General features: G+C 40.1%; 3 protein-coding genes across 6 annotated transcripts; 2 read left to right on the forward strand and 1 right to left on the reverse strand.

Annotated features, from left to right (window-relative positions):
• Positions 1-1,018: 1,018 nt before the first annotated feature.
• LOC129721944 (mitochondrial import receptor subunit TOM22 homolog) lies at positions 1,019-2,599 on the forward strand. 2 transcript variants are annotated; one of them, XM_055675079.1, is made up of 4 exons: positions 1,019-1,123; positions 1,188-1,421; positions 1,579-1,719; positions 1,979-2,599. In XM_055675079.1, the coding sequence occupies exons 2-4, from the start codon at positions 1,293-1,295 to the stop codon at positions 2,294-2,296; spliced, it is 588 nt and encodes a 195-aa protein (XP_055531054.1). In that variant the 5' UTR covers positions 1,019-1,123; positions 1,188-1,292; the 3' UTR covers positions 2,297-2,599. The 2 variants fall into 2 exon arrangements, with proteins under 2 accessions (XP_055531054.1, XP_055531053.1); XM_055675078.1 differs by having other exon boundaries at positions 1,037-1,421.
• A 36-nt stretch (positions 2,600-2,635) lies between these two features.
• On the reverse strand, positions 2,636-20,248 carry LOC129721942 (uncharacterized). 3 transcript variants are annotated; one of them, XM_055675075.1, is made up of 8 exons: positions 19,964-20,246; positions 19,788-19,892; positions 8,233-8,517; positions 7,220-8,170; positions 6,141-7,129; positions 4,986-6,082; positions 3,065-3,373; positions 2,636-3,001 (listed from the first exon to the last, which is right to left on the reverse strand). In XM_055675075.1, exons 1-8 carry the CDS (start codon positions 19,973-19,975, stop codon positions 2,787-2,789), a joined length of 3,963 nt encoding a protein of 1,320 aa, XP_055531050.1. In that variant the 5' UTR covers positions 19,976-20,246; the 3' UTR covers positions 2,636-2,786. The 3 variants fall into 3 exon arrangements, 2 of the variants coding, with proteins under 2 accessions (XP_055531050.1, XP_055531051.1); XR_008727518.1 differs by lacking the exon at positions 2,636-3,001 and adding an exon at positions 4,830-4,919 and having other exon boundaries at positions 3,230-4,763; positions 19,964-20,248; XM_055675076.1 differs by lacking the exon at positions 2,636-3,001 and having other exon boundaries at positions 3,230-4,919; positions 19,964-20,248.
• Positions 17,141-19,255, forward strand: LOC129721943 (carboxylic ester hydrolase-like). Its single transcript, XM_055675077.1, has 2 exons — positions 17,141-18,386; positions 18,451-19,255. The coding sequence occupies exons 1-2, from the start codon at positions 17,175-17,177 to the stop codon at positions 18,913-18,915; spliced, it is 1,677 nt and encodes a 558-aa protein (XP_055531052.1). The 5' UTR covers positions 17,141-17,174; the 3' UTR covers positions 18,916-19,255.
• Positions 20,249-22,036: the final 1,788 nt, after the last annotated feature.

A 22,036-nucleotide genomic window follows, 5' to 3' on the forward strand; every position in this document is an offset into this window, starting at 1 on the left:
TTACAAAGGTTACATAATCCGCAGACAAAACCAATTGGGTCCTAAAGCTATACCAGTTTTTATATATCAAAACAAAACAAAACAAACAAAACGTGATTTTTAAAAAATGTTCATCGTTCTCCTCCGATTTTTAAATGAAGAATAAAAAAACTGCTCGAAAGGTCTAAGATGACGTTTCGCCCATGTACGGTATATGAGAGAACTGTCATTTAAGGCATTTCGAGCAGTTTTTTATCTTTCTTTTAAAAATCGAAGGAAAACGATAAACATTTTTTAAAAATCACGTTTTGCTCAGAAAATTGCACTTTACCAGCTGATATATAAAAATCAGAAAACCGTTTAAAACTTTAGGACCCCATTGGGTTGTTTAGCTATTCACAGATTTCTGATTTTTATAAATTAGCTAAGAGTGTAATTTTCTGAGCAAAACGTGATTTTTTAAAATTTTATAACATTGTCCTTCGATTTTTAAATAAAGAATAAAAATTGCTTTGAATCGCTACAAGGACAGTTGTTACATGGGCGAACTGTCATTGTAGCGATTTCGAGCAGTTTTAATTCGTAATTTAAAACTGAAGGACAATAGAAAATTTTTGAAAATCACGTTTTGCTTAGAAAATGCAGCTCTTTGAGATGATATAAACAACTGATATAGCTTAACAACCCAATTCTACCGCATTGACGTTCGGCACGTTATATGCACAATGAGCGTCTCTCCAAATAGTGCCTGCAGTTCGTGATTCATACGCCTGCGCTGCACTCTCCACTTTCGATCTGAACTTCACCGGCCTGCACGCGTATGTTCTCCGTGAGCAGCGTCACGGTTACAAGTCCATATAAATGTCATTATGATCGATTAGCGATAACACTTTGATTTTTTGTTTCAAATGGCAATTATTATCGACAACGTCGGGCTAAGCACGCAATGAGATACCTAACGTCCATTTATTTTGGTGCTCTCTCGAGGCTTTCCCCTTTGACACTCAGTATGACATTTACGCTCAGTGATTTTTTGACAACACCTTCTCGCGCATAAACCTTGCCGCCCAGGATCGATTTCCATTATTCTCTTTCTCAAATTATTGCTCAGTTGCTCGCAAACGCATGTGTTTTTTGATGTGCGGTACGTCAAAATTTTATTCCGATAATCGAAGCTTATAGTAAAAATTGACTGTCGCAATTTGCAGAAGGTATCAAAGACGAAATTTACTGCCCTCTGGATTTAATCTAGTAACCGCGGGTTTAGGAGTTACGACAGTGCTTCGATTTAATTAGTGTTCGAATTTTTGTGAATGGATTCCGACCCCGAGGTTGTGTTGGTAGATAAAGTGGATGAGGACGAACTCTCGACGGATAAGGATAGTGGAATGGAATCAGCAGGCAATAGCAAAGATGATACTCCAGAGCGAAAACAGACCACAGTAAGTTTTTTTTTTCTTATATTTAGGCGTAAATTCCGAGAAAACTTCATAAATTTTCGTACGAGCCGTGTTTTGTTCTCAATAATGTTCATTCTTATCAGTGCGTCTAACTGCTAGTAAATGTAGATTATGCAATGAAACCAACTTGTTTTTTTAGGATGAAGGATTTTCTCAACAGCAACCGACAAAATCGGAACCAATAGTTTCTAGTCCCGCACCTAAGCCGCAGCCGGTACCGAAAGCTGCGCCGATTGCTACGCCTGCTGCCATCAAAAACAAGGATGATGAATATGATGACGTAAGTTGTTTTGTCTCTTTCTAGCTGCGTCCCCAAATCAAATGTTTATTTTATGCCAGGAAATTTTACGCGAATTCCAGGTAATGTTGCATTGAATTATTATCTCTCACGCAACGAATCGCGGTTTTCCAATAAATTATACTGCGAAAATACAAAAAAGCTAACTGATGATAAAACCTAACTGCAAAACAATTTTAATAAATTTTGATGCACGTTAAGTGAGCGAAACACTCAAATTAGTTCTGTTTTTTCTTATTAGGAACCGGATGAAAGCCTCTCCGAGCGGCTCTGGGGACTGACCGAAATGTTCCCCGAAGGGGTACGAAGTTTCTCTGGTGCCGTGACGGATTTTTCCGTTGCCAGTGTGAAAACCCTTTACAAATTCACCTGCAATGCTTCGTGGATATTCTTTACCAGCTCGATGATTTTATTCGCGCCGGTTGTCTTCGAAGTAGAACGCGCTCAGATGGAAGAAATGCAAAAAACACAACAGAAACAAGTACTCCTGGGACCGGGATCAGCTGTCGGTGGTACTCCTGGTGGAATACCGGCTATGCCTCCGATGGCGGCGCGATAATTTGATCGTTTGGCAATGGCTATAATGCGGATATACACAGTTTTGCTGGGCAGGAGAAAAACATTTTCAGTGAGTTTCGAGCAACATGTGGTGGAATTCATACAAGTATCATCAGACTGGAACGGTACCCTAGAAGAGTGTAGGAAAGGTTAGGTCGTATAAACGTTTCCTGTATTGAGTTCAATTCTAAAAACGTACGAGAAGTCTTGTCTGGAGCAAATTGATTATAAATAAACTTACCTAAATCTGTCTAGAAACTGTTACTAGTAGTCTTACCCTTAATAAACAGCAGTGAAATACAAAGAGGTAATTATTTATGAGAAAAATTTCATTTCACAAATATCGAAACATAACATATTTTATTCGAGCAACCATAAAATATGGACAAATCATAATTGTGATGGCAATAAAATTAAATATTAAAAGTTTAATGCTTCACTGGCGATTTGTCTCGTGTCGAATAAAAAAAAAAGTTCTTAGTGTTGATTAATCACGCAAGTCTATAGCTTCGAAAGTTTTTGTAATGCTGCATAACCGAAAGCATAAGACCTTCCGTACTAATTATCTCGATCTGCCCATAGCGTTCTCGTAGTTTAGGCCACAAATCTCTATCTTTTTGGTCGGATACAGCAAACAGTTTGTCCGTTTGTTTTGGCTGTTGATTGGGGAATTTGATAACTCGTCCACCGGCACTGGTTACAATTACTGCGACAAAATGAAAATGTGTTAATCAGATCAACCTCCGCTTAGTAGCAGCACAAATCTTACACTGTATCTCCTCCGGTGGTGGCTTAGTGCTGGACGTTACAAACACCGAATAGCTCTCGAAGATTTTTGCTTCCCGGGCTAATGAGAGCGATTTTTTCAAATTAAATTTGAAACGTCGCTCCATTTCATGGTCCTCAAGAATGTGCGCCCATGGATCGATAAAATCTCGTTTTTTCTCAACCAGCTCCAGATAGGTATGGTCGACTATCGGGATCCCTTTGGCGATGGCACAGAGAAACTTGTAAGTGCGATAGACACGATCGGAAACTAGTATCGTTGCGAGCTCGGGCATATCGACGATGAAACCTCCTTCGAATAAACGAGTTAAGGAATGGTGAGTTGCGAATATAGATGTGATTGATTTTTTTTAATCGTCATGTGGCCGGGTAACTTTTCAAGTTTTTTTTTAAAGACAACTTTTGATAGTTTTTTCGGGTAGTGACCAGGATGGTTACCTGGGTATTTACAAAAAGATATTCGTGTAATTTTTTTAATATCATCCGATTTCAATATTTTTGGTGTCAACGGTTCTCACTCTACTTTAAAATCAGTTCGATAAGGTTTTTTGTTGGGTTCTTCCGGTTTTGCAGGAAAAAGAATCATTTTGTTTAGATTTGACAGGAATCTCACACACGAGAATAAAACGCACTAAATTATTTCAATAGATATAACTTCAACGAACTGTTTCGAAAATACAATTCCAGAGATAAATCATCAAATCGCCTGAATAACGAAGAAAAAGAACGACTAGGGCGATGTAGAGATATCAATTAATTCGTTGATTGAATCGTTGAACTTTAATGCAAGGAATATAGACAATAGAAGCCTCCTGAGAAACTGTTTAGAGTGACCAGTTCAGACATATCAAAATTACAACAGTTACAAGAATTTCAATTTTTGGGTAGTACCTTAGTCAGGCACTGAGGATGCTGTTCTTGTCAAGCACAAAACGATTGAAGAAAAATGGATATGAATATCTGTTTTTTTTAGGTCAAGCGTTTGCATGCAGATAGCCATAATACACTGTGTGTAGTAATAAAGTTCCACTTACCTGTTTCGATTGATAACATCCCATTCCTTTTAAACTTTTTGATTGTATGTACCAGTCCTGTTCTGGTCCGATAGAAGATTTCATTATCTTTCTTACCTTGACAATTTTAAACATTTTTTTCTACTTGAATGCTGTAAAGTCGCCATCCTTTGTTCTGTATATGTCAAAATTATACAGTTTAATGATTCTACGGATTCCAACAATGCTTCACAACTGAGAATCGAGCATACAACATAACGAATGACCGAAATTCAAATAGGTACCGAGAAAACACTAATTGTTTTCAGAAATTTCAAATACCCGCAGCCTCAAGCTAAATGTGGATTCTGAGATTCTAATAAGTATAACTCTCATGATGTTATAGGATATGGATTGCAGAAACTTTATATTACAGAGGTGACAAAGCAATCACAACCAGTCATTTTGAACCAAAACGACGTGAGTGTCTCATTTGTAAACACTTGCTGTTTTGGCTCTACGCTCTCAGTAATGCAGATAATCGGGCCGCAGAAGCATGTTAGAAAAGTAAGCCATGATATAAAAAATACAGCAAAATATTACTCATACTCTACGCAAGCTACGCAATAATAGTGTGACCGCATTCTACAACGAAAACAACGGAAGCAGTATAGTGTTACAAACGAAAATCTAGAAAAAAAGATTCAAAGATACTCTCATGACCAGCAAAAATGAACTACAGCTCTAAACTACTACCAATTGATCCGATATTCATATCCATTTGAACCGATTAACTTTTAGACTAATCGAGCTATATATCCTATTTCCGTTGCATCTTTCGAAACACTACAGGTGATAAAGCGTAAGACAAATATGCATTAGCAAGCTACCAGAGCATGAATGTACACTTACCGGCTCGTGTGATCACCCCTTTGTAGGGTTCCGGGCTCATCTTGGTGAACATCAGCCGTGGCTTGTCAACGCGTGATGATTTACGGGTACCAGATGGTGATTCCGAGCCGGAAATGCTCGTGTTCATAGCTTCCGACGCACTACTTGCTTCGTCAGTGGAGGGCAGCTTATCCATCGCGGACTTTGCGGCTGTCGGTCGCTTAGATTTTGTACGGGAGGTGCGTTGTTCTACCTCTGGAACAGTTCGATTGACTGCAGGCTTAGACGAAGAATCATCGTTCCCATCTTCCTTAGCGGTACGCTTCAAACGGTTGGATCTTTTGGTGACTACTGGTTCTGTCAGTTTCGAAGGGCCAGCCTTCGGTTCTACATCCTCGACGGTTTTCTCATTGGTTTTACTGTACTTTGGTGGTTCATTTGGCACGTCATCTGTCGGAAGGGCAGGTATTTCGGCTGCTTTTCTCTTTCTGGTTTTAGCTTGGTTAGCTTTAGCTTGTTGATAATCGACAGATTCGTCGACTTTCATTTTTGAAGTACTAGACGCTGTACTTCGACCAGATCTTGTGCTGGATCTAGTTGAAGCAACACTTCGACTATCATCGTCCGAGTATCGTCGGGTTTTCTTTCTATCTCGCGTTGAGTGCCTCTCTGGCAGTTTTTTCGACTCCTCACTAAAAACTGATTTAGTGTTTTTCCGTTCCTCCTTGTCGTACTTCATTACCTGGACTTTGCTGTCTTTTTTAAGGAACACTGGTTTGTTTGGTTCTTGGTCTTCATCCGAACTATCCCCAAAAATGTATTTGTACTTGCTTGCTTTCGCAGTATCAGACGTGCGATTTTTTATCATATCAGAAACGGCGAGGATTTTGTCCTTTTTGACCACGTTCAAGAATGGATGGTCCGGGGTATTGAAATCAAACGACAATGGATCACCCTCTGAGTTCGCTTTAGAGCGTGGCGTTTCCTTACTATCGTTACTGCTGACAGTTGAGCTCTTGGCACTGGAAGGCGTTTTCCGATTTTCGGGAATTTTAAAGCTTGTATTACTCTTCATGGCATTCGATTTATTGTTCTTTTTTGATGATGAATCTTTACCACTGCAAAAAAGTTACAAATATAATAAAAACAATTTATTTCTTAGGAGATGATACTTACATCTTATCACCAGTGTCTGCAACGGGTAACGTCGCAGCAAGGCAATACTCCTCGTCCGATTGGTTGAACTCTTCAGCTATGGTGCGCTCCGATGCTCCGAAATCGGAGGAAATTCTTCGTTTCGTATTCGACTTCATGTGTGAACTACTTCCGGACCGATGCTTTGTTACTTCTTCCTGATTTTCTTTGTTCGAAGATGGAGAAATATTGAGCTGATCGGATTTAGACTCAGCCTCTTGATCCTCATCAAAAATTGCATTCCCTAGAACGGACTGTCGACAGGTACTGTTAACAGGCGGTCGGAATGTTCCATCAAGTGGTAAACTGCTGTCTGAGGTTTTAGTCACTAGTGGTTGTGTTTGTAGATTGTAGAGGTCGTCGGATGCCGATAAGTTTATACCTTGCAATGGAGAGCTTACCAGCGCTAGTGGAATTGTATCGGTCTCCGGGTCGAAACCATCCTCAGTGTTCGACGCTGTTCTGAGAGCTTGAGTTTGAATATCGTACACATCGTGTGCTTCGTCAGCGATGAGCGGCTGGGTGGCCAACTGGAACGGATCTAGCTCGAATTCCTTGTTTGCTCGAATAGAAACGTTTCCCTTGTCCTGGCGCAAATCGGTTACTTTAATAAGCGCCTTGCGAAGTGAACGAGCCGATTGAAGCGCCTCTTTGGGCATTTTTTGCGTTAGCACGTCGTAAGCGGCCTCGCCGCATGTTGGGGCATTCCGAGGCAGTTCTTCCGGAAACTTTTGCGTTAGCAAATCGTAAGCGGTTTCGCCAATCGCTGGGAGATTCGGGGGTGCTTCTTCGGGTATCTTTTGCGTTAGCAAGTCGTAAGCGGCCCCGCCGAGTGTCGGGGGAACTTCATTGGATGTCACCGGGTCCAGTTGGGTGGCCAATTCATAGATGCTTGTCGATTTTAGCATAACATCATTTTGCTCGGCAGGCAAGATTTGCGTTGCTGCCAGGTAGGGATTATGGTCAGTTTCCTGTATTCGGTAAAAAATAAATTGAAATGGGATATAAATGTTGCAGAGAGGACTTAACGCCAATATTCATTTCCTACTAATAGAACTTACCTCTTTTTCCTTCGCAGGGAAATTATCGAGGTCAGGTGTGACAGATTCTGATCGCCCTTCGTGATCAGCCGGAGACTGTTGCAGTATATCTTCGAAGGCATCCTTTCGAAGCGATAGCCTTTTAACAAGCACCGGATCCGGCTGCTGCGGAGTGAGTCGATCAAATTCCAAATCGGGAGTAACCGACTCCACACGTTGTTCTTCATTTGTTAGTGCGACTGGCACCGGATATCGTGCAGATCCTGGTCGACTGCCGAAATCAAGCTCAGGGGTGACGGAGCCGCTTTCTCGATCCACCTCCGCTGCAATTGGTTCGACACTTACTTTACCCTTAGAGGCAGCTCTCGAGTCATTCCATTCGATTTTGCTTAATTCCTCATCGGTTTCTTCGGGTGGGATTCGTCCATGGAAAGAAATTGAATCAACGGAACGATCGGGTAAAACAGATTTTCGCTCTTCGCAGAGGTTCTTCCGGTACGATTCGTCCAGATCGTTAAGCAGATTTTGTGACTCGACGTATGGATTATTAAAGAGCCCATCGCCGGTATTTTCGTCATCTTCCGTTTCAAATCGTAGAAAATCTTCCTCTTTTTCACCCTGACCAATGGTACCTCCTATCGGTTCGATGATTTGCGATTCGTCGGGTTGCTCGTTACATTCCTGAGTTTCTGGAATGAAGAAAAGATCGTCCTCTTCGTCTATACTGGCTTGCTGCAAACTGGTTCTTGTTTTATCTGCTATCGAAGTGGAGTTACGCGTCGAACTGCATGATGCATTATTCACAGTCTGGTTTTGAGTAGCAGGTATCAGGAAGCTATTTTCCTCGGGTTTTGATATGCTTAGTTTTTTAGGTGACGCTTTTGTGTTCTGGTTTACACTATCACTGATATTTTCCGATTTATTGTTGGACAGCTTGTTTGTTACAAGCCGAGATCGCATCTGGGGAGCTTCCTGGGAGTTATGCAAAAACGATTGGAATACAAATTTTATAAAAAAAAAACTAAACAACTTACATCCAGACTACAATCGACAGATTCAATAGAAGATTCAAAGAAAGATTCCATACTAGCGTAGGACTTTCTGTCAGTGCTGTTCGATATCTCCAGCCGGCATGTGATAGCACCAAATACTAGCTTCACTTTGTTACCATATAATTTTAACCATTCTAAGGGTGGTGCAGGCTGCATGTGGACACGATCGTCGGTCACCTGAACGCCGGCGTGAGAGCAGAGATCCATCATGTAAACATCACGGGACGTCGATGAACACTTGATGGCGGCATGTTTGGCACATATTGACTGTAATAAGTGAAAGACGCTGCTCATGTTAAATTTGTGGATCAAATTTTAATGTTGACAAGAACTTTAGTTTTGAAATTTTCTTTGAGACAATAGTAGAAACATAATTTGAGTGCCTACTCCTTACAGTGTCCCTTCTAAGGGGCCATCCACATACCACGTGGACAGATTTTTAACGATTTGGACCCCCCCCTCCCCCTCCGTGGACAACCGCCCATATAAATTTAAAAAAAAATGTATGGACCGTGGACATTAGCAAACCCCCCCCCCCCCAAAGCTGTCCACGTGGTATGTGGATGGCCCCTAACGTAACTCCATATAATGAAGATATATTATAGACTACAATAAAAGATTTTTTTCATTCATTTTTTAAAACATGAAAAAATATTCAAGGATAGACATATTTCGATTTCTATCTGAAAATGGGGACTGTAAAAGAAAAGTCACCATTTTTCCTTCAAGCTTGTACCAAAACATGGATACGAATATTTTATGGATATTTTCAAATTACATATGCAATAAAGAAAAACCTTGGAACACCTCGAAAATCTGTATGTTCCGATGCTTCAGTTCACAGGTTATAATATGCGTTAGGAAGACACGTCAAAACATAGAATTCGAACCCAGAACCTCTGAATGCTCCAGTATGCAATCTTCTAGCTGTTCACTTTTATATGAAATGAAAGGTTCAAAAATTGCCTTTATTCGACATTTGGTAGCCTTTTGTGATCCTTTAAATCTTAGCACAATTTTGCTGATTTTTGATATGCTACTAATCGTACACTGGATACCGAGTTCTATGATAAGAATCAATTCAATCTAAATTCTACGATCGCGATAATTCCATCGATCAGGTTAAAACTCGCAAAGGAGATTTGTATGGTTATAGTATATAAAAAAAGTCCACCCATATTGTTGATTAACCCCTAAATTGGCTACATTAAATTACAAACAAATGAATATCGTTTTTGTGCTTATCTTGCATTAACCCAATATTTAATCTCATTCGATACAGTTCAACATATGTCAATGCGGTTAAAGTTTCCTGCGTAGGGATGATCCCCCGTTAATTCTATAAGTTATGTTTAGCACCAAATTAGATCCATATGCTAGAGCTGTTAGTTGAACGTGATAAGAAGAATCAAACCGGCAGCATTTACCTCTGGAAAAATACTCTGAAAACTACTTTTGCGCTTACAATGTTCCAGGGAACAGCAATGTTTCCAAAGAAAGTATTGTTTAATTCGAAGTCTTTGAGTAGTAACGTTTTCAGGATGGACCTTTTGTTTGTACTCGCATAATATCCGAAAAAGTAACCAAAGGTTACGTATGCTTATAACTACTGATGTGACTTTATATTCCTGTTCTTGAACAAAACGCAAGAGAAACAGGTGATTTAACTTTCGGGTCATATTACTTTACTGATATGAGATGATCTTCCAACAATTCGATTCCTAAAAAATAAGATCCATTGCAGCAATCACAGCACTTTGACAGCAATTAAATCATGTTTTCTTTGCAATATTTTTCGCACCAAAAAGAGCGTTTACTTTTTGAGCGATTTCTTTTTGATGCGAAAAAATTTACAAAGAAAACAATGCGAAACAATTTTTTCCAAAATAAGCACTTTTTTAAGTGTTTAAATTTCTAATTTTAATTTTGTGAGTCCAGTGAAGATGAAGTCGCTCGTCGATATAAACTATTTTATAACCAGGAACTTTTGCATGAAAAAGTAATTGAAATTAACTTAAATAAGATTAGTTCAATTAGTTCAAATATTTTTCCCGGTTATTTGTACTTCAGAATTCTGCATTTTTTCATACAGTTAAGGATTAAAAAAGCGTGACGGTCGATTTACATCCCATTATCGATTTACATTCTAATATGGTCACTTTTTAAGCGTGTTCAGGCTTATTATAATCCAGAGATATTGTTGCAGAAATTCGAAAAATGTGACGGACGTCATCTTTTCCAAGAGGATAATGTTTGCGGTAAAAAAATGGTACCCCGACACGTCAAAAACGGACATCGTGCGGCACTTTGTAGACGCCAGGTATGCCCGTTCGGCATCTACAATATCTTGACACAATTGGACAACGATCAAAGCATCGAAAGAAAGTCCAGTTCCGGACGGCCAACGACCCTGAACGACAAGAAGCTTCAAAGGATGTTAAGAGGAAGAGCGAGGGAAAAGTGGCTAAATCGCAGCGTGCACTTGGCCGGAAGGTTGGTGCATGCGGTAAAACAGTGAAAAAATATCTGGAAAACATGGGCATACATGTCAGGAAGCGGCAGTCCCGTCCACTGGTGCTAGTCTCGGAACTGCAGGCAATGACGCAGCGACAGCGGTTTAAGATGGTCAAGTCGATTTCCCCGGCAAATCGCGATGTGGCAGTGGTGATGGACGACGAGACCTCTCTCACCCTAGATGACAACGATTAGCAGGGCATTTCGTATTTTACCTCCCCTACGAAGAAAGTGAGCACCGAGGTGAAGTATATTTCCCCAAGAAGGTGCGGCTGTGGCTGACAATCAGCGTGAAAGGGATGTCAAAGTTGCTCTTCTTTTGCTCCGGGCTGGCCGTGAACGGGGAAATTTATAGTACGAAGTGCCTGCCAGAAGCTGCGTCGTTTATCAAGAAATACCATAAGGGCGAAGACACGGTGTTCTGGCCAAATTTGGCGTCGGCCCATTACTCGGAGCGATCGTTGGAGGAGATGGAGCGGCTAAATATCGATGTGGTACCGAAGTCGGCGAATCCGCCCAACGTCCCCCAGCTGCGTCCCATCGAGAATTTCTGGGCAAACTTGAAGCGCAAGATCTATTCCAACAATTTTGTCGCGAAAACGGAGGAGGAATTAATAAAAAACACAGAAAAAGCTTGAAAACATGCCTGCACGCATGTTTTCGTCCGCCATGGCGAATGTCCCGGTTAACTGCCTGAAGGCCGCTCGCAAGGGCGTAGAATTTTTAGAACTTATAAACAACGCATATAATACTCATTACCGGGGACTCCTAGGCCAAATTAAGTTTGTAGGAATCGTTTTCACCTCAACTACCTAAGATTCAATATATAAAAGAATTATGTTACAAGTTTCTTGCAAAACAAAATTTATATTAATCAGACCAATCAGATTCTCACAACACTTAAAACACATTACTTCATATTACACTTAAACACATTAGCTGCAAGAGCACGGGCCGTGGCATTCTTCCTTCTGGCTTCTTCATCTTCATCTAAACTCTCCTTCTTCTTTGTCTTCAACAATTCAACATATCGGCTATGAGAAATGCGAGCGTAATGGATTAACGACTTGGTGATATCAATTTCGTCTTCACCACCGGCATCCTGTACTGCATCGTACACCAACCGCTGGATCAAAATCTCCCTAATAAACACGGTCAAGTTAGGATGTTTCTTGCCTAAACCAGCTATCAGATCTCTACAGAAAGTATCAAGGCGTTTCTCGCTACGTCGGTAGGAAGTCAGCAATGTATTCGTCGAATGCGTACTCAACAGTTGTGAGTATTCTTGGCGAAATCTCTCAACTACAGTTCCCGCGAGATTATGTTTGTGAACCATTTGCTTTACGCAAAATTCAAGCCGTTTGACAGCTACTTCCTGGGAGCTTACCGTGGTCAAGTTAGCTTCCAAGAGAAAGATGAATAAAAACAAAACTGATATACACTGGGGTCTTTTCTTACGCGGGTTATTTTATGCGGTTTTTTTATACACGACTTTTTTACGCGATTTTTTACAATAACGCGGATTATTTTTACGAGGTTTTTTGGAATAACGCGGATTATTTTTACACGATTTGATAGATTATTTTTACGCGGTATTAAATAAGTTTAGTATAAGTAAATCCAATAAAGTAAAAATCAATCATATGGTTCATGACAATAAGATATTCTGTTTAATTAATCTAAATAATGCATATTTTTAATATATTTGCTGTTATTATCAAAAAATAGGCAATTTCCGTTGATTCGGTAAGAAGAAACAAAAATACATTAATAATTGTGCAACGATACGAGTCAGGGTCGTTGCGATTTACTTCCTTTTAAGAAACGAAAGCTTAAACATGTAGCAAAATTATTATAAAAAAAGTTATTGTCATGTTCTTCAATGAATTTTCATTTTAGAATCACTGAAACTTATTTTGTGTGTTCCGTTACCATTTTTATATCATTTTTCATGTTTATATTTACTTACGTGTCATTATTTTTAATCGGATCTTATTATTGAATGGAGTTTTTTTTACGTGATTTTTTAAAATTACGCGGTTTTTTTATACGCGGATTTTTTCAACGCGGTACAACCAACCGCGTTGAAAAAGACCCCAGTGTAAGCACTGTGAGAAATGATTTTGACCTTCGTGTTTTCAGCGCGATTAGATATTCACGAAACAGGTTCCGGTAACGAAGTTACTGAAGGACGGTTTATCTGAGGACTCTTAGGCGCCTATACTTCGTCTGGTTAGTGGAGGAGGTATGAGTGATTTTTAATTAGTTCGGTCGTGTACGGTAAGGAAAAAGGTATAAGGTGTTAACCGCATTAAAATTTCGAACGAGATCGCTTATTTTTTTTTCCTAGATAAGCAAGCTGTTCTCATTCAGCTAAAAAAGCTAGAGTGTGCGATAGTTTATGCATCTGTGCGATTTAAGGTAAGCCGCAAATTCTCACCGGAAAAATGTGGTCGGTTCACAGTGCCCCGTGCGTGCTTTCTTTGAACAGCCGACTAGGAATTGAAACAGAGCCACCTCCAGGACTAGAGAATCAACCCGGCGAACCAGAAGGCCGGAAGAGGGCTGCTACCTTAATCGTGCGGCCTACTGAGAGAGCATCCAGACGGATTAGACAAGCCAACTCGAATCTCGTACAGCATCCTAAAGCAGGCGTGCGCAGTGCGCTAGAAGAGGCACCGAGAGGGGGAGAGAGAAAGGAATAATTAATCCCCCCAGCAACAGCGGCAGCAGTGCAGAGCAGATACGTGAAGGACCCCATGTTGGCCCTAGGAGGCAATTGATTGACCAATGGAGCGGGAGGTAAAATCCACCGAGAGTTTACGGTGGAACTGAGTGAGTACGAATTTCAAATTGTCAAATCAAGACCCTAGATTCGACCGACACGGTACGATTCCTGCGATTCCGGAGACGGAATCCTAAAGGGAGCACAGATTGGTTCCCTTGTCCAAGCTGGACAGGTACAAGGTTCTGCGAGTCGGAAAAACACCACAGGAGTTGATCCATCGAGCAAAACTGTATCCGGGCCCCTGTGTTGTGTACTTCCGGCCCAAAGCAAAAGCATTGGATACAACGCAAAACTCTAGAGATCTAGTATGGTCTTAAGGTGCTGAAAAGTGCCTATATTGCTGGCAGACTTCGCCTTTTCCTTCTGTGAAACTTGGCTCTTCGCATCCCCCGCACACATTCACAAAAATGCCCAACCACGCCGCTGCAACCAAACTGGTTTCTCCGAACCGTTTCGAGATTTTGTCGACGATTAAATCGGAAAACCTTCTTTGCTGAAACCGAAAAGTCTAGGACGAAAAAGAGCTATTTTTCTCCTGAATTTCCTAGGAAAGTTCAAATCATCATCTGAATTACCGCAGGGAGTTTCCAGCACTTCCAGGAACATCTGATTGCCAACTGTTCTTTCTCATTCGCCCAAGATTCAGCCAAAATCTGGACTGCTGAAGTTTTCAGTTATTGTGAACTAGATTTTTTTTTAAAAATTTCAGCATAACTGATTCCCTAAACAAATTTCTGATGGCTTTTCCACCTACAGTTAAAACGTTTTTGAAGCAGCTGACCGCTAAATGACTTTTCCTTGTAGCCCATTCTTCGGCGGGTAAATCATCCGCTGGAGTGAATAATTCTATCTCTGTTTTACAGTGGAATTGTAGAAGTAGGGTAGGGAACATATTTTAAGCAGCTTTAGGAATCGCCTGTGTATTCAGACGAAATACTCGAAATGTGTTGGGTGAAACTCAAACAGTAGTATATCAATCTGTTCGTTATCGTTTTCATTGTCAGAACTTGTTTTCAGATTGTAAAACTAAGTTAGCAAACTTTAACAATCATCAATCAAAGTTACCAATCGAGGGACACTATTCCAATCACCCCGAACCTATTTTAAGCAGTTTCCATCTGTTTTGCAGGCGTTTTTTTTTCAGCACCCGGAGTGGCTCCTAAATGGCTGCAATATAGGTCGATTTGTTTCAATTGCAATTGTTCACAGATTTCTTTGTGATAACCGGTATTTCTTATATTCGTAAGACAGCTAGACAATCGAAGTTTTCGTTTCCATCATTGGAATTGTCGATATTGATCAAAATGCAGGAGTTTGAGGCCTGTTTTCTTCGACTGATTAAAATAGGCGCTACTGCTTAAGCCGTTCCCTACCCTATATTCCGCAAAATTGATTCGCTCGAAGTTTTGATTATGAATACAAATGCGGTGTATTTTACTTCTGTGAATCTTACGGAGAAACTTACGGAGTACTTCTGGGGATTAATAAGTGCTATTCTTTCTATCGTATTAACCTCCGATTGGTTCTAGGCATCGACGGGCAACGGCTGCTTTTTGATTGGCTTGGGGCTCCCCTTCAAATGATAATCGCTCCTTTTTGCGACGACTTCAATATGACAGTTTTAAACAATGTATTTAGTAGAATTTTATTCTAGAAAGCGCGAGGCAGCTCACTTACAGATGATGGGTGAAACGATCTCTCAGGATTTGGTATATAAATATCTTGGCATCTGGTTCGACTCGAAAGGCACCTGAGGTTGTCATATTAGGAATTTGATAAAAAATGCCAACAAAGAGTGAATCTTGTCCGAACAATAACTGGTTCTTTGAGGGGAGTCCACCCAGGAGACCTGATAAGGCTTTACTAAACAACGATATTATCGGTGCTTGAGCTCGGGTGTTTTCGCTTCCGCGCCGTAACAAATACCCAGTTAATCAAGCTGTAACGATTGCAATATTGTTGTTTACGTATCGCCTGTTTCATGCATTCTACCCATACGAAGTTTTGGCTGGCGTTCTTCCACTAAGAGACCGCTTTTGGGATCTGACTACTCGTTTTCTCATCAAAAGTGATGTTTTGAACACCTTGGTAATTAAAAAAAAGATTACCTTAGTGTGGCTCCCTTTTCATTGTTCCGTTTCGAGGCTAAGGTGGGCGCTACAAACGGTGATATTTACGATAGGCCAATTACACTTGTCAACTGGTGAACCTCATGCGATGAAGGAGAATTGGGAAGGTAGCTACATAGCATTATCCCCAAGGTATTCACCAAGCCTTGGTTTCGGGGGTTGGATGCAGGACGAGATTTCGTTCTTCGATATCTCGAATTACTTCCAACTTCCAACCACTACTGATTAGACGCACATCCACGTTTGTGCATTGGGTATTATGATATTGAAACGTTGTTCGGGTGTGTGCCAAATTCCGTGACGCCAGATCTTTGCTTTTGGATACCTTCAGGGCAGCGTCGCCAGAACTATTTCGTTAAAATCCGTAGATTCTACGGATTTCCACTGATTTCCCCTTTTTTCTACGGATTTCCCATATAAATGTTATTCCGTAGAAGTGAACAAATCCGTAGATCTACGGATAAATCCGTAGATCTGGCAAGCCTGCCTCAGGGTCCGAGGTATCCTGGGTCAGTGAAACACGACATACATGGTACTAATTATTGGCTTCTTGAAAAGCATCAGAATGTCTATTTAACAACAAATCGAGCAACAAATCATAGTCGGCAGCGAGGATTTAAAAATTTACCTTTAGTTTTTAAGATACCCTAGAAATAAGATTATCTGGCTCCATTAAACATTCTATGTATTGTGCCGTGCTAAATAAACGATATGTATAATAAAGATAACTTTTTCAGTGACTTAAATGAGTTTTCCCGTAAGCAAACCTGTAAGCGACAAACCCGGTGAGCAATTACTCTGCTGCCTTTTGACCGATTTCTGCATTTACTAGGAGCACCAAAATTTACAGGAATGATTAATAAGTTATAAACTTTTTAGGGCAACTTTAATCGACCAGTGTAATCATTACGATATTTTGATAAAGGTGGATTTTTTGAAGGTGGTCTGACAAAGTTAAATTGTTGAACTAATTTACAATATTTTTTTTTTTCAAGAATGCATTGAAACTATACTAGCAAACATTTAACATTAATAGTTAACATTATAGCATATCGCTAAGGTGGTGTTGTTGTTTAAAGCTACTGAGAAAACAAATATAAGCAGGTATTTCTATTCTCACGCGCTGGAGATAATCGCAGTATATTTTAGGGCAGAACATTGCACAGCAATAAACACGATATTGTTTGTAGTAACCTATAGTGTGCAGATGTTGACTTTCGTTTGCAATGCAACAAGCCACGAAAATACACAAAAATACAGTTAAAATTTGACATCCTAAAAATTTTAAATTGTGTTCCGAAAATTTTGCAGAAATTGGGAAATGTGTTTTGGCCAAAAAACCGCACACCGCTGTGCTGTTCTTATCTCTGATGTTTAACAAATCTTTACATGCGAATCAAACAACAAGAATCGATCGCGTGGACGAGAGAAGGCAATCCATCCCTGCGGCCAGACGATAAGATTAGTCTCATTGCAACCGGCAAGTGCTTCAGATGGTGAACATGGCGTGGCAGTTAGTTGGTATTCTGGTGCTCGTAACCGCTGCCCAAGCGACCGTGATGGTTCAAACCAGCAACGGTCCATTGAGGGGAGAGAAACGTGGGAATTACTACGCTTTCGAAGGTATTCCCTATGCGAAAGCACCGTTGGGTAATCTTAGATTTGCTCCGTCACAGGTGAACGATGAGCAGTGGGACGACCCGAAAAACGCAACCCATCCTGGCCCACTTTGTCTTCAGTGGAGTCATTTCGTTCACGAGGATGACCGTAGTGTCGGTGAGGAAGATTGTTTGTTTATGAACATTTACACTCATTCACTGGAAGGCTCTGAAGTGTTACCGACAATATTCTTCATTCATGGAGGAGCGTTTATGTTTGGACAAGGGGATTTTTGGCAGCCTGACCATCTGCTGAAAACCCGACTAGTACTCGTAACGTTCAACTACCGGCTAGGTCCGCTAGGATTTTTAAGTACAGAAGATGATGTGATTCCTGGAAACTTTGGGTTAAAAGACCAAGTTACGGCTCTAAAGTGGGTGCACGAAAACATTGCAAATTTTGGGGGTCATTCGAACAATATTACGCTGGTCGGTTTCTCCGCTGGATCAGCAAGTGTTCAGCTTCATTACCTGTCACCGATGAGTCGAGGCTTATTCCGTAACGGCATCGGTCACAGTGGTTCTGCTCTGAATCCGTGGGTGTTCGCAGAAAATTCGGCGGAAAAGGCTAAGATGATCGCTAGCTCAGTCGGATGCCCCGTAACGTCTAGCAAGGAAATGTTAAAATGTTTGAGGGAGAGCTCCGCCCGGGATATAGTCCGTGCGGTTGGACAGCTGTTTGATTATTTGTACAACCCTATGTCACCGCTAGGGGTGGTAGTAGAGCAACAAACCAAAAAGAATCCGAAACCATTTCTGATAGAACATCCATACACGCTTATGGAGAGAGGAAAATTCTACCGTGTGCCACTCCTCCTGTCGGCCAACGAGGCCGAAGGGCTCTACCCAGGCGCTGAATTTATCAGCGAACCGTCTTATCTGGAAGAGATTAACAAGAACTGGAATACACTGCTACCAAGCATTCTGGACTATCGGACCTCGCTACGAACCGATGACAAGCGAAGAGATGAGATAAGCACCATGATTAGAAAGCGTTATTTGGGCAAAAGAGCCGTAAATTCACGTAGCTTCAAAGATCTGATATTGGTAAGTTGAATTGGCAAATTTTGATAAACGAAATATAATGAAAATTTTAACCTTTCATTTTCAGATAATTTCAAATCGCTTTTACTTTGCCGGTATCGTTGCATCGGTCAAACTGATGCAACCGCACATTCCTGTCTATTTGTACTATGACACATATAAAACTAAGCATGCTCTCGGAGAAGTTTTAGGAAAAACGACAAAAAACTATGGTTGTGCTCACGGGGAGGATGTCACTTTGATTTTTAAAACTATCCTGCGCGACGAAATCCCTTACACAAAAGAGGAGCTGATGGTGGCAGATCGTTTCGTGCGGATGTACGAACAGTGGGCTCGGGAGAGCGTGGCGAAGTTTGGCAACTACGACATTCCTCTGTCGAACGAACAGGAAATGGTCCGCTTTCTGGAGGTGAACTATCCCAAGAGTGAATTACGCTGGCGGAAGCAGTTGAGCGATGAAGAATTTTGGAACCAGATTGATTTTGACGATGGAATACCTGTTAGCGTTCAACAAGTGAAGGATGAGCTATGAATGATCTTTTGAGGTTGAGCGATTAAAGTGGGTTTAGGCTACTCGACTTGTCAGTTCGATTGTTACTGCAATATACTGATCTCTAGTGCTGATAAAAAATTCTTCGAGACTATCTGATTTTATTTAGAATTGCGATGGCCTTTGAATCGACAAGCTTTGTAACTAAACCCTAAAAGATTTCAACTTGAAAATGACGATCGTGAAGAATTGGTTGCCAAATAATAGAAGAGCAAAATTATAAAATATAACTATTCAAAATAAATATTTTGTCCAATTTAATTGTTCAATATGAAATGAAAGAAAATAAATTTATTATCATATGATGGGTATTTACTAATTATTGCGTGTTTTTATTTTGTCCAATAAAAAAAAAACATGCACAAGTATTTTATACCCTAAACGGTAGTAATCTGATGTTTGTTGCAAACGTTTGCGAATTTAACTGAAATTAATTTGAGTTTGTACACTTGATTTTTTTGCGAATTCCAATGAGGCTAATGAGAAAGCCAAAACATCTATCATTTTTGTTCACTTTTTAGCTCTACTGTATAGTGGAAAAATACGATTTCAATTACATAGGGTAATTGATTCCTTGTTGGGAATATTTCAGGGGCTAATAAAGGGCCATACTTGATAAAAAAAAACTCTGCTACGCTTATGTCCTAACGCTTATATACTAAAAGTTATTTAACTTTCAAGCTTCTTGAATACTCTTTTTTAAAGTCCCTGATATTGAATGTAAATGTAATGTGAAATTCATTCTTCAATGATGCCATACGGCATCACCAACATACAATTGGTGCGTTAGTACACTTCTTCCGTAATTCAGCGCACATAAAATATAGTATGTAGATCTCTGGGATTTCACCTACCTTGTGCTGCAGCCGGATGACAGTGTATCGATCGTTTTCAGCAGATCCGATTAAAGTTATCCCCTCCTTAAGCCGGTGTCGATCGTCACCAACGACCAGGTACATCTGAGGTAAAAAGATATTTGCAAACCTCACAAAACAAGTTGCAGTTTTGATAGTGCCGATTAGGTACTTACGTGCAAATCCATAGCGATCTTCGATATAAAATCTTTTCTTGAGCAATGGCAAATCAACACATTCGCTGCCAATGACAAATATTTCCAAACAAGGCACTTTTCGTAACAATAATTAGTTTTAAAAGTAGAGACAAAACATTACGGATAGAATAGCATTCCTTGAGACAATAATATTCCTGTCTATACAAGTTTGTTTGCCACAGTTGATTTCTTTCGCGCTGTTTGCATTGATAGCAGGGATGCCGGATGTTTCTCTGTCGAATTCGTTTTTACGGCAGGACTATCCCGTCCCGGACTACGCTTTGCAGCTAAAAAAAAACACTTCCCGAGCAGTTGCAATGGTGTGCGTAATACCAGAGGTAGCTGTCACTTTTGTTTTGGTCATTATCGCCATTGTCTTTTATCGCGTTTGTGCTACTGTACGAAAAATTTGCCAATTTACTGAAAAATCACAAAATAAAATAAATAAAATTCAACCTTTTGACACATTTTATTGATTTTGACACATACGTGTGAATGTGTTGGTGTCTTCAAAACTGCACTCTGTTTCTTGCGCGGACTGTCCGGGACAGAAAAGGGTAGTCCGGGATAGTCCGAAAAATGTAAAAAAAAAACAGTGATAGGCCAAAGTGTAGTCCGCGGGGTAGCTACACGGTGAGAGTCGAAACCCCATTAATGGGTACTTTTTCAACCATTTCGCCAAAAAGTGAGCCAACCCATTTAGTGGGTAAACTCGATTTACCCATTAACGGGTAAACCGATTAAACGTCAAAAACTGGGTACATAATAACTCATTTTGAGAAATGAATTTTCTCAAGGAAATGGGTGAAATTTTACCCGTTATTATATAAACGGGAACTTTGTGATTATCACTCAAAAAAATGAAAAGAAGTGAAAGTGAAATGAATTATTTTTAATTATTTGCAGAAATGAATCTTATTTACGAAAACAGGAGTATTTTAGCTGCTATCATCAATTGTCAGAATCACTATTCTCTGCAACAAAGCCAATACCAGACGAATAGTTAACATTCTAGACCTAATATAAAAAAATCTCACATTGTAATATTCAATACTTGATATAACATACTGTTTACCTTGCAATTTCTTGAACGATGCAGTATCGAATCTCTTTTAAAGTCCTTCCATGGCAATTGTTGACAAAGAATAAACAAAACAGATCGTAGAAGTAACGCGTGCGAACAAATCGACAGAGCAAACTAAAACTATGCTTGAAGTATTTTTTCACCCATTAATGGGTAAACAAATGACCCATTTTTTTCTAAGAACATGTCTCTCTAATGCGTACAATTTTACCCATTTCACATTTTTAAATTTACCCATTTTTTTGACAGCCGCATATGACAGAAAAAAATGGGTACAACAATACCCATTAATGGGGTTTCGACTCTTACCGTGTACACCGCAAAAACGAAAACGACATCAAAGTGCGATTAAAAGTGCACCTGGATGCCAGATTGATTTGCGGGTTACAAACATAAAAAATATAGACTACTCGACTACTTTGTGATAAGGTCGTATGTCTAAACGTAAACAAAACGAGTGAAGGCCCAAGCACAATGGATACGTTTGCGTTGCGTTGACGTTAATTTGACAGAAAATGTATGGGAGAACTGTCAAATTGCCGCAAACGCAGCCGCAACGTATCAATTGTGTTTAAACCTTGAGAGTTATATTTCTTGGTCGTCGTTCGATAACTGCAACATGTTTACATTGCAGTTATCGAATGCCGTTCGATAAATGCAACACTTGACACATGCCAAAATTTAGAGGGGGTCCGTCACTACCATTTTTGGTTTCAATGATGTCGATATGTATATTTTTAATGGAATAGTGGCGAAAAATAGCAGGAAACTAAAATAGGCAAGCTTTTCGATTAATCAATTTGATATTCATATTTCCGCATCATAATTTGTTGCGTTTTAGTAACTATTTTACATAACCAATATGTAGGCGAAGACGAGGGCGAAGATAAAGTTCATCACTACAATAATCGCGAACACGGACGGAACACGACGAGTGATCATCACTACAATTGACCATTTTACGAGAT

Source organism: Wyeomyia smithii, chromosome 2 (assembly GCF_029784165.1).
Source record: "Wyeomyia smithii strain HCP4-BCI-WySm-NY-G18 chromosome 2, ASM2978416v1, whole genome shotgun sequence".
Lineage (NCBI taxonomy): Eukaryota > Metazoa > Arthropoda > Insecta > Diptera > Culicidae > Wyeomyia > Wyeomyia smithii.